The sequence below is a fragment of the Protomyctophum bolini genome (genome assembly GCF_963924005.1).
Source record: "Protomyctophum bolini genome assembly, chromosome: 8".
NCBI lineage: Eukaryota > Metazoa > Chordata > Actinopteri > Myctophiformes > Myctophidae > Protomyctophum > Protomyctophum bolini.
In genome coordinates this window covers 14,132,128-14,147,149 of record NC_137869.1, presented here as the reverse complement: position 1 = coordinate 14,147,149, position 15,022 = coordinate 14,132,128, and the positions used below count along the sequence as shown (strand labels likewise).

General features: G+C 46.6%; 1 protein-coding gene across 1 annotated transcript in view; it reads right to left on the bottom strand.

The window, feature by feature from the left end:
• Nucleotides 1–15,022, bottom strand: part of agbl4 (AGBL carboxypeptidase 4) — a 360,772-nt gene that overhangs the window by 13,698 nt on the left and 332,052 nt on the right. Inside the window, exons 9-11 of the mRNA XM_080769499.1 lie at nucleotides 14,865–14,976; nucleotides 3,560–3,712; nucleotides 768–930 (exon numbers count right to left, since the gene is read on the bottom strand). Of these exons, the coding sequence (XP_080625625.1) occupies nucleotides 768–930; nucleotides 3,560–3,712; nucleotides 14,865–14,976 (428 nt within the window). The remainder of the gene's footprint in view (nucleotides 1–767; nucleotides 931–3,559; nucleotides 3,713–14,864; nucleotides 14,977–15,022) is intronic.

Sequence of the window (15,022 nt, the reverse complement as noted above, 5' to 3'; positions counted from 1 at the left end):
CGAAGCACAGCTTCCGGGTGCGTAATGGAAGTCCCGGAAAAGACGTGCTGTAATTGGTCAGTAGTCAGTTGAGTGACAGCGAGAGACATGGAGGAGTCGCATGAGTGACGTCACTCGGGCAGCGACGCAGCCATAGAGTATTAATCTGGCGCGAAGCTCCGCCCCCTCCGCTATTCATGTCAGTGGAAGTTGCTCAGTGGCGTTTTAAAGCACCCGACAGGACCGTCTATTTCCGCCTTTTTGGGCGCATTTCCGCATTGGACCACCACATTTTGGTGGTCCAATGCGGAAGTGCAACCGAGCGCTCAATGTTAAAGCCCAGCTACACGGGGTTTCTTTGTCATGAATCCACGGGTCCGCCTGCAGTCCCTCCTCTTACCACTAGGGCCCAGCGCTTCAACGTTGGAGTGCCTCACTGGCCCCTTGGACGCAGTGTGCCTTCAGCGCTTCCCTATATGGTGCTTCCTGCCTTCAATGGAGACACGTCGCTCCAATGAACTGCAGCGGCCAATGGCAATGAAGCATCTATATTTTTGAGGTATATTTTTATGCAGGTTTGTTTTTAGTTTGTTTTAAAAACGCCATTGACAATGAAGGGAAAATGTACGTCATCTTGTCCCTAACACAAACATTAAATCCCATTAACAACAAAAATAATTTAATGTTTGTTTTGACACAGTTTGTTTTACATCATCACCTAATCATAGCAACATGAGTTATAGACGTTAATAGATTATCTATGGTTGTAGTGGGTTAATAAAGGATACATGTGTCCTCGGTGTAAGGCACGGGGGTGGTGCTGCCAGCGGTCATGTAGCTGTAGAAGGACACCTCCAGGGTGTAGCAGTAGGACGTGTCATCCAGGAGACCGCCCAGGAAGCGTCTGCCCGTCCCGGCCTTCACCACGTCCCTGTTGAACGATGTGTTGGACTGCACCAACAAACACATGGAACATAACTGTGAGAGCATGTACGCACGCACGCACGCACGCACGCACGCACGCACGCACAATAGCTTGCTATTGATTGATTTATTGAATACTTATACTAATACTATTAGTTTGTAAACGAGGAAATGTAAACGAGGTAGTCCTACAGTAAATTAAAGCTTGATAACACAAAAGAAAAGTCCTGGGGACTTTCCATTGTGGTCCTAATTATTCAGTTCATCAACATAGCATACACAATTAACACAATAATATATGTCAAATATATCTAAATACAAACAACTATGCCTATGTACAAAAAGGATGGACAAAGCAGCAATAATAACAGCACCTATTATTTCATACTAAAGCACTGTGGCTTTTTTGAGGGTGAAAACACATTCAATACACAAAGAGGCCTAGAGCCTTCTTGTACAGTAAGTGTCACAAATTGCTGAGGGATTAAAAACCAAATAAAAAAACAACAACCTTCCTGTCTATTTTTAGTTTAACCATGTCAGCTGTAATATTAAAAAAATATGATGATGTCTTGGGCCGAGTGTAGAAAAGTTTCCATCCAATGTCACTCCAACATACTGCAGTGCTGAAATGCAGACTTGGTGGCCACCAGTGGGAGTTAGTGGTGATTGTGTTCTGCGGTTCTGGCTGGTGTACTGGGCTTTAGCTTGTGCTGAATAGGCAGAGGACAACAGCATTGACCCCTGGGCCAGCTGTCACGCACACATGCACATGGACACTGGGCGGTACACACATGCACACAAACATGCAAACAAATGCAGACACACACAGGCATGCATGCTTCTACTATGCATGGCAAGTCTCACTGATGCACACACATACCACTCTCACCATGCGCTATCGTACACACCATCGTAGACTCGCAACGTGGTGCATTGTGAACGTATAGGTCGCCTTTTTTGGGCTACTAGAGTTCGGGCCACTTCGTGGCCCTCACACCTATGTCGCACCGCCAATCCGACTGATATGTCTGAGTCATAGTGTTTGGGGCTTTGTCAGAGTATCCGTTGTACCTGTCTGTTAGTCGTTTATGCCCATATATGGAGAACCCTGATGTATAGCATAATATTATGCCCATATCTGAGCCATAGTGACATGCTTATATAAAGACGTATAAGGTTTGTTTATTGCTATGTCTTAGTTAGAGTGACGTGGCCGACGGCCGTGGCCCTGCCTATATATGGGCGTATGTGGTTTGTCTTTGGTTATTATGTCTGAGTCAGAGTGATGTGGCCAATGGTAGGTGATTGCGACAGCAGGTCTAATTTACTATGAAAACGTACATTTCCCTTCAGTTAGTTAGTTAGTCACCCCCAGGCATGACCTTGTGACATCACGTGACATCATCAGGGATGGAGATCCCTGATGTCATCAATATTGGCAAGAACATCTAACCTCAAACCCGTAGATCTCCATATATGGAGCTGACCTGTTCTGACATGCATATATATGTTGATCCTTCCCCATCCATCCTTCCTCTTTGATGTCTCCATTTTGACTGATACTTGTCCATTCAAACTCTAGACGGGCCTCCCCCAAAGTTATTAATGCAGCCGTGCCCGGCAGCCGGCGAAAACAGGCCCAAAAATTAAGCCCTCATCAAACCCTGTACACTCAAGACACGCTCCATTTATGGCCAGTGCAGAATGAATTCCATATGTTGATCTAATCCCCCATGCCAAAGCGCCAGCGCTTGCCCAGCAGTCTGCTGTCACCCAGGCGATGCGAGCACATCTCACCCTTTACACTGTCCGGGTGTAAAGTGGTCAAGTGGCCATTCATTTGATAACTAAAGGCTTTTCAACCAGTGGTCACACACACACACACACACACACACACCCACACACACTCGCTCGCTCCACAGTTTCTCTTACATATTTGATCTTACGGTAGCATTTCCCCCCAAAAGAGACAACCTATTGACAAACAATCAGTGACATTTCCATGTATGTGTCCGACCTGCCTGGCCTGTCAGTGTATCTAGGTGAGCAATGAGGGTCATTGGCCAATAAAGGTTATTCTTTATGATGTGCATAAGTGGCTGTGTTGTGAAATGTCACTGAGAGACGGACATTGAGAAGGTCATTGATACTGGCAGAGAAGAGAGGAAAATAGTTATAGCTGTGTACTGTTCAAATGGGTGAGTGGCCACTGGCACTCTGCATGTAAGAGCTAGAACCTCCTTTAGTCTTTGGACCTCTATCTCCTTGGCCTCTGATGATTTAATAGTGTCCTTGTTTGCCTGTATATGTTTGCATGTGTCTGCACACACATTCGCTGAGAATACACTGCATGTGTGCAACTATAAGACACTCCATAAATGTTTTTATAATTATATATGATATGGGCATACATTTTTTATAGTTACTATGCCATCTGCACATTCTTGAGCATTCTTATTCTGTGGGGAACGCTCACAACGCGTCTCTCTCAACGCAACGCAATGTGAGCTATTTTTGGCGAAGACATTACATTTGGTGTCGAGTGAAAAACGAGTGTTGCAACTCAGGTCTGTTTTAGAGGCTATTGCAGGGTTTAAGTGGTTAATGCAAAAACACACAGTGTATGTGTGTGTGTGTGCGCTGTGTGACTTACAAAAGAGAAGTCTGGTGCATTTTGACACAGCAGGCGAGGGAAGACAGCCTGCCTCTGGACCCGCTCCTCCTCCTCAAACACGTTGCCATACATGAAGCCGTTGAGCATGGTGGAGTGAGCGTGCACGTCAATGTAGAACTCCAAACTCACAGTCTGAGTACAAAGACACAGGGCAAGGGGGAAGAAAAGAAGGAGGGAGACAGAGAGAATGATATGTTAACACTTTCACTACTAATATCTCCATCATCACCACCCTGTCATCTTCACCACGCTAGTAGTGGTGGAAAGCAAATACCGTACAGTACATGTACTGAAATACTGTACTTATTATAACATTATTAATATTATCATTTTGAGGTCACCAAAATCAGGAGGGCCCATTCTACAATCTGACAATTAGATACTGTACATTTCCTGTGGTCTTTTTGGCCTTAGAGTGGCTCTAGATCTAGAACAAACGGTTATAAGGGTCATATAGTCATGTGCTACGGGATCATCCTATATAGAGCGTCGCAGTCCCTCCCCCTTTCAGAACGACGAGTGGCCCAGGAAATGAATCTCAATGCATTGTTCCCATAGGCATTTCCTAAAGTATTTATTTAAAGACGGTTACGCCGCGGACAAAGCCAACTCAGATCGTGGCAAATCATGACAATGAACACAATGTTTTGGGCCGATCAAATAATTTCTAAGAAGAAAAACAAAACAAATAGTGTTGTCTCCTGCCTTTATTTTCTTCTTTCTAATGATTTGATCGGCCCAAAATATTGTGTTCATTGTCATGATTTGTCACGATCCGAGTTGGCTTTGTCCGCAGCGTAACCGTCTTTAAATAAATACTTTACGAAATGCCTATGGGAACAATGCATTGAGATTCATTTCCTGGGCCACTCGTCGTTCTGAAAGGGGGAGGGACTGCGACGCTCTATCTATAGCATGAATGTGCTAAGTTTCATGGCAGTTTCATGAGATATATTTTGTGCAAGAGGACATTTTGGCTCCAGGATGGCACGTGGAAAAGCTTTGAGGGAGCTTTGAGGATGCAGAGAAAATTCTAAGACAATCTCAGGTGTCATTTCTGGACCAAAGTGACGATTATAGCGGAGCTAAAACACATTTCTTCAGTGGGGAACTAACAGAGACACAAACAAATGAAATATTGCTGGTTAGTATAAACGACAGTGGGTTTTTCCACCTGTCTGAATAGCAGTCGGTCCACTGGGAGTGAAGGAGGGCCTCTCTATTGGTTGGGGCTCCCAGGAGATGAGGGCCCTGGAGGCACTCACCCAGGAGACTCCTTTAAATCTCTCACAGTACCACTGAAACTAGCCACCCATACACCCCCGCCTTGTTCTAAATCTAGCAGACTAGCAGGTCCTGCACCATGTAGAACATGCACATAACAGAATTCTGCAGGTGTGCAAGCACACACACACACACACACACACAAGTGTGTTTCTGGACAGGTGCGTTGAAAATGGTGTCTTTTCTGTCTCACAGTGTGTGACATGGGTGTGATAAAACAAACCCAGTGTCACTTACTGACTCTCAAATATTTATGTCAGGTGCACGCATACACACGCATGCACGCACGCACGAATGCACACACGCACAGTGCACAGTACACACATACAGTACACATGCACATACAGTACACACGCAGGAATACTCTGACCCTCAACTTTGGAACTAAGCACCAGCCAGAGCCTCCTTTCTCTCATATTCTCTCACTCTCTTATCACTCCTTTTTTATTTCTCTCCCCCTGGTCTTCTCCCACTCTTTATCTTCTTTCCCTGTCCCTCTCTCATTATGCATTCACCACGGCACCTTGTTTCCCGTGGGTCATAAGGCGGCAGCGGGGCAAGGAGAGGGAGAGACGGAGGAAGGGAGGGAAGGATGGATGGAAGGATGGAAGGAAGGAGAAAAAGAAGGTGAGATAATCTGAGAAAGAAGACGAGAGAGAGGCAAAATGTTCGCGGTGGAAGTGAAAACGCAAATAGAGAAAAGGAGAGAAAGGCTAGAGAGAGAGAGAGAGAGAGAGAGAGAGTTGGAGTAAAGCAGGGCTCGAGTCGGGTGGCACAGGCAGATGCAGTGCCGGTGTTTGAAATTCCGCTCACAGCCAAAGCAATTTCCTGGCAGTGGTTGTGCTGTCAGCTGTGCGGCTGGCTGCCGGTGAAATATGGTGGCTGGGAGTGGGCCGCTAGCAGCCCCCGACAACCTGATGGATGGAACCCCAGAGGAGAGGAGCAGGGGGGGAGGGAGGGGGACATGAGAGGGAGGCGGAGGTGGAGAGAAACAACAGGAAAACAAAAGGAGAGAAGGGGGGAAAGCTAAACGTATAGCCAACAGTACTGGGCTGGTGGTTGGCTATAGCTGGGGTGTGGGGGAAGAGGGAGAAAGAGGGAGAGAGAGAGAGAGAGAGAGAGAGAGAGAGAGAGAGAGAGAGAGAGAGAGAGAGAGAGAGAGAGAGCGGGGTGCCAGCTCCATTAGGCAGTGGAGGATGGAAGGAGTTCCCAGCCAGCCAAGGTCTAGACAAGGAAAACCAGCCTGATAATCACCTGTCTACCTCCTGGTGGGGGGAGAGGATGAGAGAAGTGAGGAGAATGAGAGGAGGAGAGACCTAAATAGTAAGAGCAGTAGGACAGGGTTATAAGAAAGTAAGGACAAATAAAGGTGTGGCAGTGGACCTCTAATGCTCACTTTACTTAGAATTCTACGTAGGTGACTTTGTCTGCGTGATACGGCTTCATCGAACTGAAGTTACATGTTTGATGGATTCATAAAAACAAACAGTCAAAAGATATATGGATCTGGAGGAAATTCACAGGTTATTCAAACCTGATGTGGTTTAAAGATGGTTTGATCCTGATGGCTCCTTCTGTTTCATTGTTAAGTTCAGTTCAATTAATTTAATTTGTTTGGTAAATTTCAGTTGTTCCAATTTAATTCAAAATAAATTTGAAATCCTGCCCGACCCCAGAAGGATGCCTGCATTACAACCTGTTAGGGACAACGTAAGAGCAGCAGTGACAGTGTTAACAGTCATGCAGCCCCACAATGTCAAGTTTAGGTCCACTACAACAGTCAGTTAATGTCCCTGTCAGTCAAAGTGAGGGACAGGACTGAAGGCCCGCCGTCATGATTGATGCTTCAATTAACAAACCTCTCTGACCTCCAGAATTGTTCATCTGAAATCGTAATTAAGCAATTAGGGGCAATTAAGAAACAGAGTCCACCGAATGAAAAGTCGGAAGACAATCGGAGAGAGTGAGAAAGTGTCGGGGCTTTCCAAATTAAGACCCTTGAAGAGAAACAAAATAGCAAATAGCTCTCTTCAACTTAGGGTGAACCAGCGGCTTGGTGTAAAACACCAGAAGGTCAAAAAGGATGAATTTAGTCAGAGTAGTACTTACTGTATCTGGTGCATATTAATTAGAGAACGTGGTTGGGGTGGTGGGCGTTTAGGGCCGCTAACGCCAGGCTTATCTTTGCACTTAGAGGGAAGCTGATTGAAGCAGGATTACACGCTCCTGAATAAAGCGCTTGGCATCAGCAGTATATACCTTAAAAGGAGATAGCCGTGCTCAGTCAGGGGAAGAAAGTTCAACTTTCTGCCCTTATTTCCCACGTTAACATACTGCACATAACAAGTTCAGATAACACTGAGGATTTTACTGTGTATCTCAATAAAAATCACACCCGTGTGAACTGAGTGGTGCCCTCTCTTCTCCCCCCCCCCCCCTCTCTTCTCCTCTCTCTCTCTCTCTCTCTCTCTCATTAGCAGGCAACAGTGCAGCACTAATACTATCTCTCTCTCTCTGTTTCTGGCACAACAGCGCCCCTACTGGTACTCATAGTCATATACTGGTGCTCATGGCCACATAGGTACATAGGTGAACACGGACATTGCTGTTCCTTGGAGTGGTTGCACCACTCAAAAACCTCTACTTTCCACTCTCCTTGGAAAAAGAAGTTAAGAAAACTTCATGCCATTAATTCGTTAGACCATAACACTGCAGCTCAGACGTTCCATTAGTTAGAGTAAATAATTCAGGTCACCTGGTGCGTGGTCACTGACCCACCCCAGTGATGTAGCAGTGACAGAACATGGCAGATGGCCTGACCTTCTGCTTATAGACGAAGGAAAATGACACCAAACCCCTTCCATCTGTCTCTGTCTTCCCGTTTCTTCCGTCTCTGTGTGCCACTCTCAAATTGATGGAGGTATTTTGTCTGTTTATGAACACAGAGGTGACTTGTAATCAGGCTGAACGGGCACAGGCAGCCAGTCCTCTGCTGCAGGCCCCGCTGCTGCACTGTCTCCACAACACACACATCTGCTGCATGGGCCACGAGCAGCCAGAAGGAAGAAAGGGATGAGCAACGGAGGTAAAGTTCAAATGAGAGGAAGAGAAGAGGAAGAGAGGGGACAGGAAGGCGAGCGTGTGTGTGTGTGTGTGTGTGTGTGTGTGTGTGTGTGTGTGTGTGTGTGTGTGTGTGTGTGCGTGTGCGTGTGCGTGTGCGTGTGCGTGCGTGCGAGTAACGGGCTGACTGAACACATAATATTGAATAAAATGTAAGAGATGAAAATGCAGAAGGCCATAAACGAGTGATGTGAAGCATAAAGCTCCATCCGTCTCTTTCTGCAAGAGACAATTCAACTTCCAACCGAGGCAGAATGGAGAGGACGAATAATGGAGGGATTGAAAGAACGGTGAGATGATCAGGACAAATTGGCCGTAAATCTCAGAAATGGATCAGAAATGGTTGGCTGACGCCAGAGGACATTTCAACAGGCAGAGGAAAAGAGATGGGAGAGAGAGAGAAACAGAGATGGAGACAATCAGACAGAGAGAGACAGAGAAAGAGAGACAGAGATTGAAAAAGAGACAGAGAGAGAGAGAGGGGGGGGGGATTGCTCAAGAGAAAGAGAGTAGATGGAAGGAAGGAGAGGTTGTGTCATGGCTGTGGATTTTCAAGGTGTAATATTCATCTCGCTGTGGCATGACAGGAGCTAATACATTTGTTTCAGGTAGAAAATTAATTTTCTAATATTAAAAAGGTCAGAGAGGAGGCACGGCAACGCTGGCCCCCTCTGTCATCCTTAACAAATTATCCAAAATGGCAGTGTCACATTGGCGGGTGATAAATGCTCCCAGTAATCAGCCAATCAAAAATAATTCTTCTTCTGCTTTTGATAAATGAGCTGGAAAAGCAGCGCTTTACGACGGAGATGGGTCCATTTGTTAGGTTTGTTCTCTTTTTTTCCACCTTCCTTTTGCTCTCTCGTTCTCTTTTCAAAACAAACACCAGTGTAGCTGGGCAACAGATTATTGCTCTTTGCATCACTGACTCTTTCAGCCATTTGGCCCCCGATGACCAATGCTCAGATGTGGATGGTAAATGATGGAATCTCATGGAATGGTTTCAGTGACCTTGCCGTCAGCTGTGTGGAAGTAACAACACACTAAACTTCCATCCATCAATCTAAGTATGTGGAGTTTACACAGAGACTAACAGCGCTTTGTCTAATTCATTATGCAATCAATTATATGGCTTTGCAATTTAGGTAACAATTTACAATTTAGTGTGAAATTGTAAATTTCACACTATAATTTCGCTTAGCTTGTAAAAATGCCGTTCAGCATAGACTTGCCGAACACAGTTTGATAGATGTGTATTGTGTAATATTTGTCAAATAAAAGTTTTGAGCCATCAATTCCAATGGAAAGTATATTGTTGTTGCTGCTGCAAACATTGATTCAAATGGCACTTGTCTGGGAGCTTGCTGCAAGTTATTTAAGTTATTGCCGGAATCGAACAAGCAAGCTATTTCCTTGCAGAAAGTGAGCGCTGCTGAATTCACAATGATTGAGAATCACTCCAGAGTGATGTGCATTTCTGTCGTGGAGAATGGCTTGTGGAATTTTAAACGGAATGGTTTGCTTTGTGCTGATGTGACTCTGTCTGAATTACTCTTACCCTGTGCATTGAACAACAATCATTGAGTACCGTATGTGCAGAAGTAATGAACAACCAAAGAAGCACATGAATGTAATCAACACCACGTTTGTGATAATCCAAAGGGAAATGCTTCCCAGTTGCAAACCCCTTTGTATAACACATTACCGGTTCTTGTATACAGACTGATGTATTTGTGTGATCTGAACCGACAAACAGACAACCACAAAGTGGCCTCTTTCCCTGCATACTAGCATAGATCCACTGCATTGTTGATCTCATCAACAAGATTTGTACTTCATTTCACAACTTTATCCCATTTCCATTTTCTTCTTATAGTTATTGCCAATTCCCCCAGTGTACTGCAATCCTCTGTTGCAAAGCCTCACTGTGTTGGTCTCTAGACCAGTGGCTCCCCAGATGGGTCCCTAGATGATTCACTTAATGCCCAACATTGTTTCTCAAAACCAACATGCTGTAAGTGTATGTATACACTGTATAACATTATAACATTAGTGTATGTATACACTGTATACATACACTAATGTTTGCCTATTTTCACAGTACTAGACCTGTACGTGTTGCTGTACGTGCCCGTCACAGTCGGCCACTGGCCTACTTGGGAACCTAATGATATACGTTGTCATAGCACCCGTTTTAACTGTCAGCCGGTGTCCCACATGTGTATGTGCCTGTGTCTGAAGACTGCATACTGACTGTGAGAAGTGTACTTGGCAATCAATTGAGCCCACTGGCAGAGCCTGATTGGTTGAGCCTCAATTGGCTGAGGCAGGAAATTGCACAGGTGAAAGGAGTTGGCCTCATTAGGCCCACTGGCAGAGTCTGACCAGAGCCTTTTGTGGTGGTTCTGGAGAACTGTGGGTCCGACCGACTCTATACCGGGCATGCACTCCCTGTGGGGGTGTGGATCGCGTGTGTCCAATGTGAAGTCGGTGGGTCAAACGGTTCTCGAGTTACGTGCATTACACACACGCACAATCGCACATGCAAACACATGCACACAGACGCAGACAGAGACGTGCCGCATTTATAGTAGGGTGTATCTGTGGAACTAGAGTCAGCACATGCCTTCTCAATGCAGCTACATTGAGTGTCCAACCGCTTCCTTTCACCCGACGGTGAGGAGTTTCATCAGGAGAGAGTAACGTGTGTGGAGAGGGTCATTATCCATGCTGAACAGAACAGGCCATCCAGTAGAAGTCACTAGAGTGCAAGAGCACTATTGCCTGTGGGCTTCCCACCTGTGTTTCTTGGATCGCCCAGGCAAGCTTATGGCAGTATTCTCCCTCCACACCACCCAGATGCCTGATCACGTCTCCTATTACTGAAACACTCCAACCCTGCCAGCAGGGTGACAATTATGACAGCAGAGCAAACTGCCTGCCGCATGAATATGGTCAATTAGCCTCCAAGCCATCAGTGTGTGTGTATGTGTGTGTGTGTGTGTGTGGGGGGGGGGGCAATGTGTGACCAATGTGGACCGACAAGGGCTTATGTGGGGGCCATAAGGGCTTGTGTGGGGGGGGGGGGGCAATAAGAGCTTGTTTGGGGGGGCCAATACGGGCTTGTGTGTGTGTGTGTGTGTGTGTGTGTGTGTGTGTGTGTGTGTGTGGGGGGGGGCAATAAGTGCTTATTGGGGCCAATAAGGGCTTATGTGGGGGCCAATAAGAGCTTATGTGGGGGGCCAATAAGGACTTATGTGGGGGCCAATAAGAGCTTATGTGGGGGGCCAATAAGAGCTTATGTGGGGGGCCAATAAGGACTTATGTGGGGGCCAATAAGAGCTTATGTGGGGGGCCAATAAGGACTTATGTGGGGGCCAATAAGAGCGTATGTGGGGGCCAATAAGGGCTTATGTGGGGGCCAATAAGGGCTTATGTGGGGGCCAATAAGGGCTTATGTGTTATAACCGCCGTGTCTCTACTCTCCGGAATAATCCTTTCTTGCTATGCTGTCAAGGAAAAGGAGTCTGTGTTGCAGAACTGGTGATTTAATAAACAAAATAATAATTCAAAAAGGACAAACGTGATCAGCCAGGGTTCTAATTCTGTATCCAACCTCCGTAGTGAACAACAAAGTAATATCTCTCTTCCTCTCAATAATGCCACCCCTTCCCTGCACACCAGAACAGAAAGTAAACACAAGATATTCCATAATACTCCTCGTCCCAGCCTCAGCCCGCCATCACAGTTAAAGTTAAATCCCCCTGTATATACCTTAGGGATACAGTGTGGGCCAATAAGGGCTTGTGTGGGGGCCAATAAGGACTTATGTGTGGGCCAATAAGGGCTTATGTGGGGGCCAATAAGAGCTTATGTGGGGGCCAATAAGAGCTTATGTGGGGGCCAATAAGAGCTTATGTGGGGGCCAATAAGAGCTTATGTGGGGGCCAATAAGAGCTTATGTGGGGGGCCAATAAGAGCTTATGTGGGGGGCCAATAAGGGCTTATGTGGGGGGCCAATAAGGGCTTATGTGGGGGGCCAATAAGGGCTTATGTGGGGGGCCAATAAGGGCTTATGTGGGGGCCAATAAGAGCTTATGTGGGGGGCCAATAAGGGCTTATGTGGGGGCCAATAAGAGCTTATGTGGGGGGCCAATAAGGGCTTATGTGGGGGCCAATAAGAGCTTATGTGGGGGGCCAATAAGGTCTGCGGGGCCAATAAGAACTTATGTACGGGGCCAATAAGGGCTTGTGTGGGGGCCAATAAGTGCCATTGGCCCTTGAAGACGAACATTTTACAAGTAATGATAATTCCACTATCATAATTATTATTTATAATAATTATACTTTTAATGTGCTGGCTGCCATCAGTCAGTTTTAGTTTCAGACTAATGAGAACGTACTGTCCAAAGACATGAAATGGCACAAGGGACGGACCCCACAAAAAGACCACCCCCAAAGATCTCGCCCACAAATTATTTCCTGGGGTTTGAGCCCCTGCCCCCTCAGTGCTCTCTGCACGGCCCTGGTGTGTATGTTGGGGGGAGGGGGGTCACTGCAGAGATGGCACTGAGACCTGCATCATCTGGGAGCCCCAGACATGACTGTGTGTCTGATGGGATTAACTGGCTAGAGAGAGAAAGTGTGTGAGCATGCAAGAGAGAGAGAGAGAGAGAGAGAGAGAGAGAGAGAGAGAGAGAGAGAGAGATGGACTACAAATCCTCCAACTAAACTCTTCAAAGCTGTAGAAATCCAATGCACAGACATCAGTGATACAGGAGGGGGTGAAGGGCAAGTACCAGATGTGATGGTCATGGGTGAAGAGAGGAGCTGGAGAGTGAATGGAAGTCATATGACTGATAGGAATGGATTTAGGAGACATAAGGTCAATGAATTTGCTGACTAGGGGGCTATACTATACGTATATATCAGTCTGGCCAGAGTAATCACAATTACACAGTGGAGCTGAGGGCTTGGTTCTGCCACTGGGCTGTGGCCAGACCCAGGAAATGCACCGAGCTAGAATGCAATGCGAAGTGACGTGAGCATCTGGCAGCAGCGTATGGGACTATGTGGGAGAATGCATATGTAAGCACATGATGGAAGAACCAGCATACTGTATATCTGTGCATCTTTGTGAAAGTGCTCTTGAGAGCACACCTGTTTATCTGTGCCAAGCTGTAGTCATTGCGTATTCAAGTGTGTGTGTGTGTGTGTGTGTGTGTGTGTGTGTGTGTGTGTGTGTGTGTGTGTGTGTGTGTGTGTGTGTGTGTGTCTACGTATGTAGAGAGACAGACAGACATACAGAGACAGAGACAGAGACAGAGACAGACATACAGAGGCAGAGACAGACAGACATACAGAGATAGAGACAGAGACAGATGAGTGGATCACCCTGCCATGACGGAGTCTATGGATCAGTGTGTCAGTGCTGGGGGTAAAAGGTTAATCTGGCCAACGCCAGCCCCAGTGCCTCACCTCCGGCCCTCAGCCCGCACCATATCCGCCCCAGTCTGCTCCCTCTCTTATCAGGATTAGAGGAGTGTACGAAAGGGCAGAGTATTCCCAGGACTCACACTGACCTTCAGTAATCCCACCAAACCTGCCGCGCCGCTTGTAATTAACATCAGGAACAAAAGAGAAAATACGCACACCTAGCCCCCCCAAGTCTTTAACGTTCCTCTGACAAAAAGACTAGAATTACGGAATAGAAAGTTACAGTAGTGCTGAAAGGTTGAGGTTGAGCAGCATATGAGACTTGCTGCTGTAATATGTTTCTTCAATGGCCAGGAGAGCCGGGCTGACATTCTGGAGGTGCTGACTGGACCTATCAATCCCCCAGCACACCGTCCCTGAGCAGGGCACGGAGAGATGCTGAAGCAAGCAGGGAGCAACTGTAATTCACTGTATGTAGTGGAATGTGTGTTGAGGACAGCAAGGAAAAGTTGAGTTTAGGGTTCAGAAATGAGGAAGTGGTGTGTGTTATGTAAGTATAGTTGAAGTGGCTTATTGTTGGTATCAGCAGAGAAACGAGGGCATCTTTCCCCCTTACAAGGCACTATAGACCAGGGAGATGGATTGCTGAGGTGGAGCGTCACACACCTATCGTCATCTCCCAGTACTTCCTGCACATCTTAAACTGTGCTAGTCATAAACTGAGTTGATGGTGCCCGGATAGGACAGAACCCAGAACCTTGCGATTCTCTCCTGCCTGAGCGATACCCAGACACTGTGGTGTGTGCAGTATGGCCTGCCATTAGCACAATCTCAATATCAGCTCTCACGGACAGATCGGTCCTCATAGGTCCCAATAGGGACTCAGGGCTAAGTACATCAGTACTCTTTCACAGGCTTTTAGAGGATTGGGCAAGTGAAGGAGGATTGGGCATAATGTAAAATGTATCTACGGCATCTTTTGTGCATGAGCACTTGGTGCGCCTGGAGTGGCATTAATGCACATCACTTGTGCTTTGGAGCCATTGATGTTCAACCCTATTTCAGGCTGTTTGTTCTGGATAATGATTAAGTCTGCCAGTTTTCTACTGCAGGTGGGGAGAAAAACAGCAAGGTTATCGGCAAAGTCTAGGTCGTCAAGTTGGGAGAAAAAAGTACCCCGGAATGCCCGATTTATTGCCCGTTGTCTTCCTCATCACCCTCCTCTTGATGGCCATCAGGAGGAGACATGGTGCACCCCTGCCACACACCAGACTCTATGCTGAGGCACTCATGACACTGCATTCAAAGTGGTAGATAAAACAGCCCATGTTTGGAGGAATTCCATTATATGCTCTAGCAATCTTCCATAGGGTGTCACGATGTAGGCTGTCAAAGGCTTGTGTACAGTAAGTATAAGCATGTCAACAGCTGTTGGTTGGCTTACCGGGTCTTGGTTCATCTGGACTATGAGTTGTTTGACAGCGTGCAGTGTGGGGTGAGCCCAGGGGGACGGGTCTGCCCAGTGACGGTTCAGGTCAAAACCCATCACGGAACATCTGGACACACACACACACACACACACACACACACACACACACACAC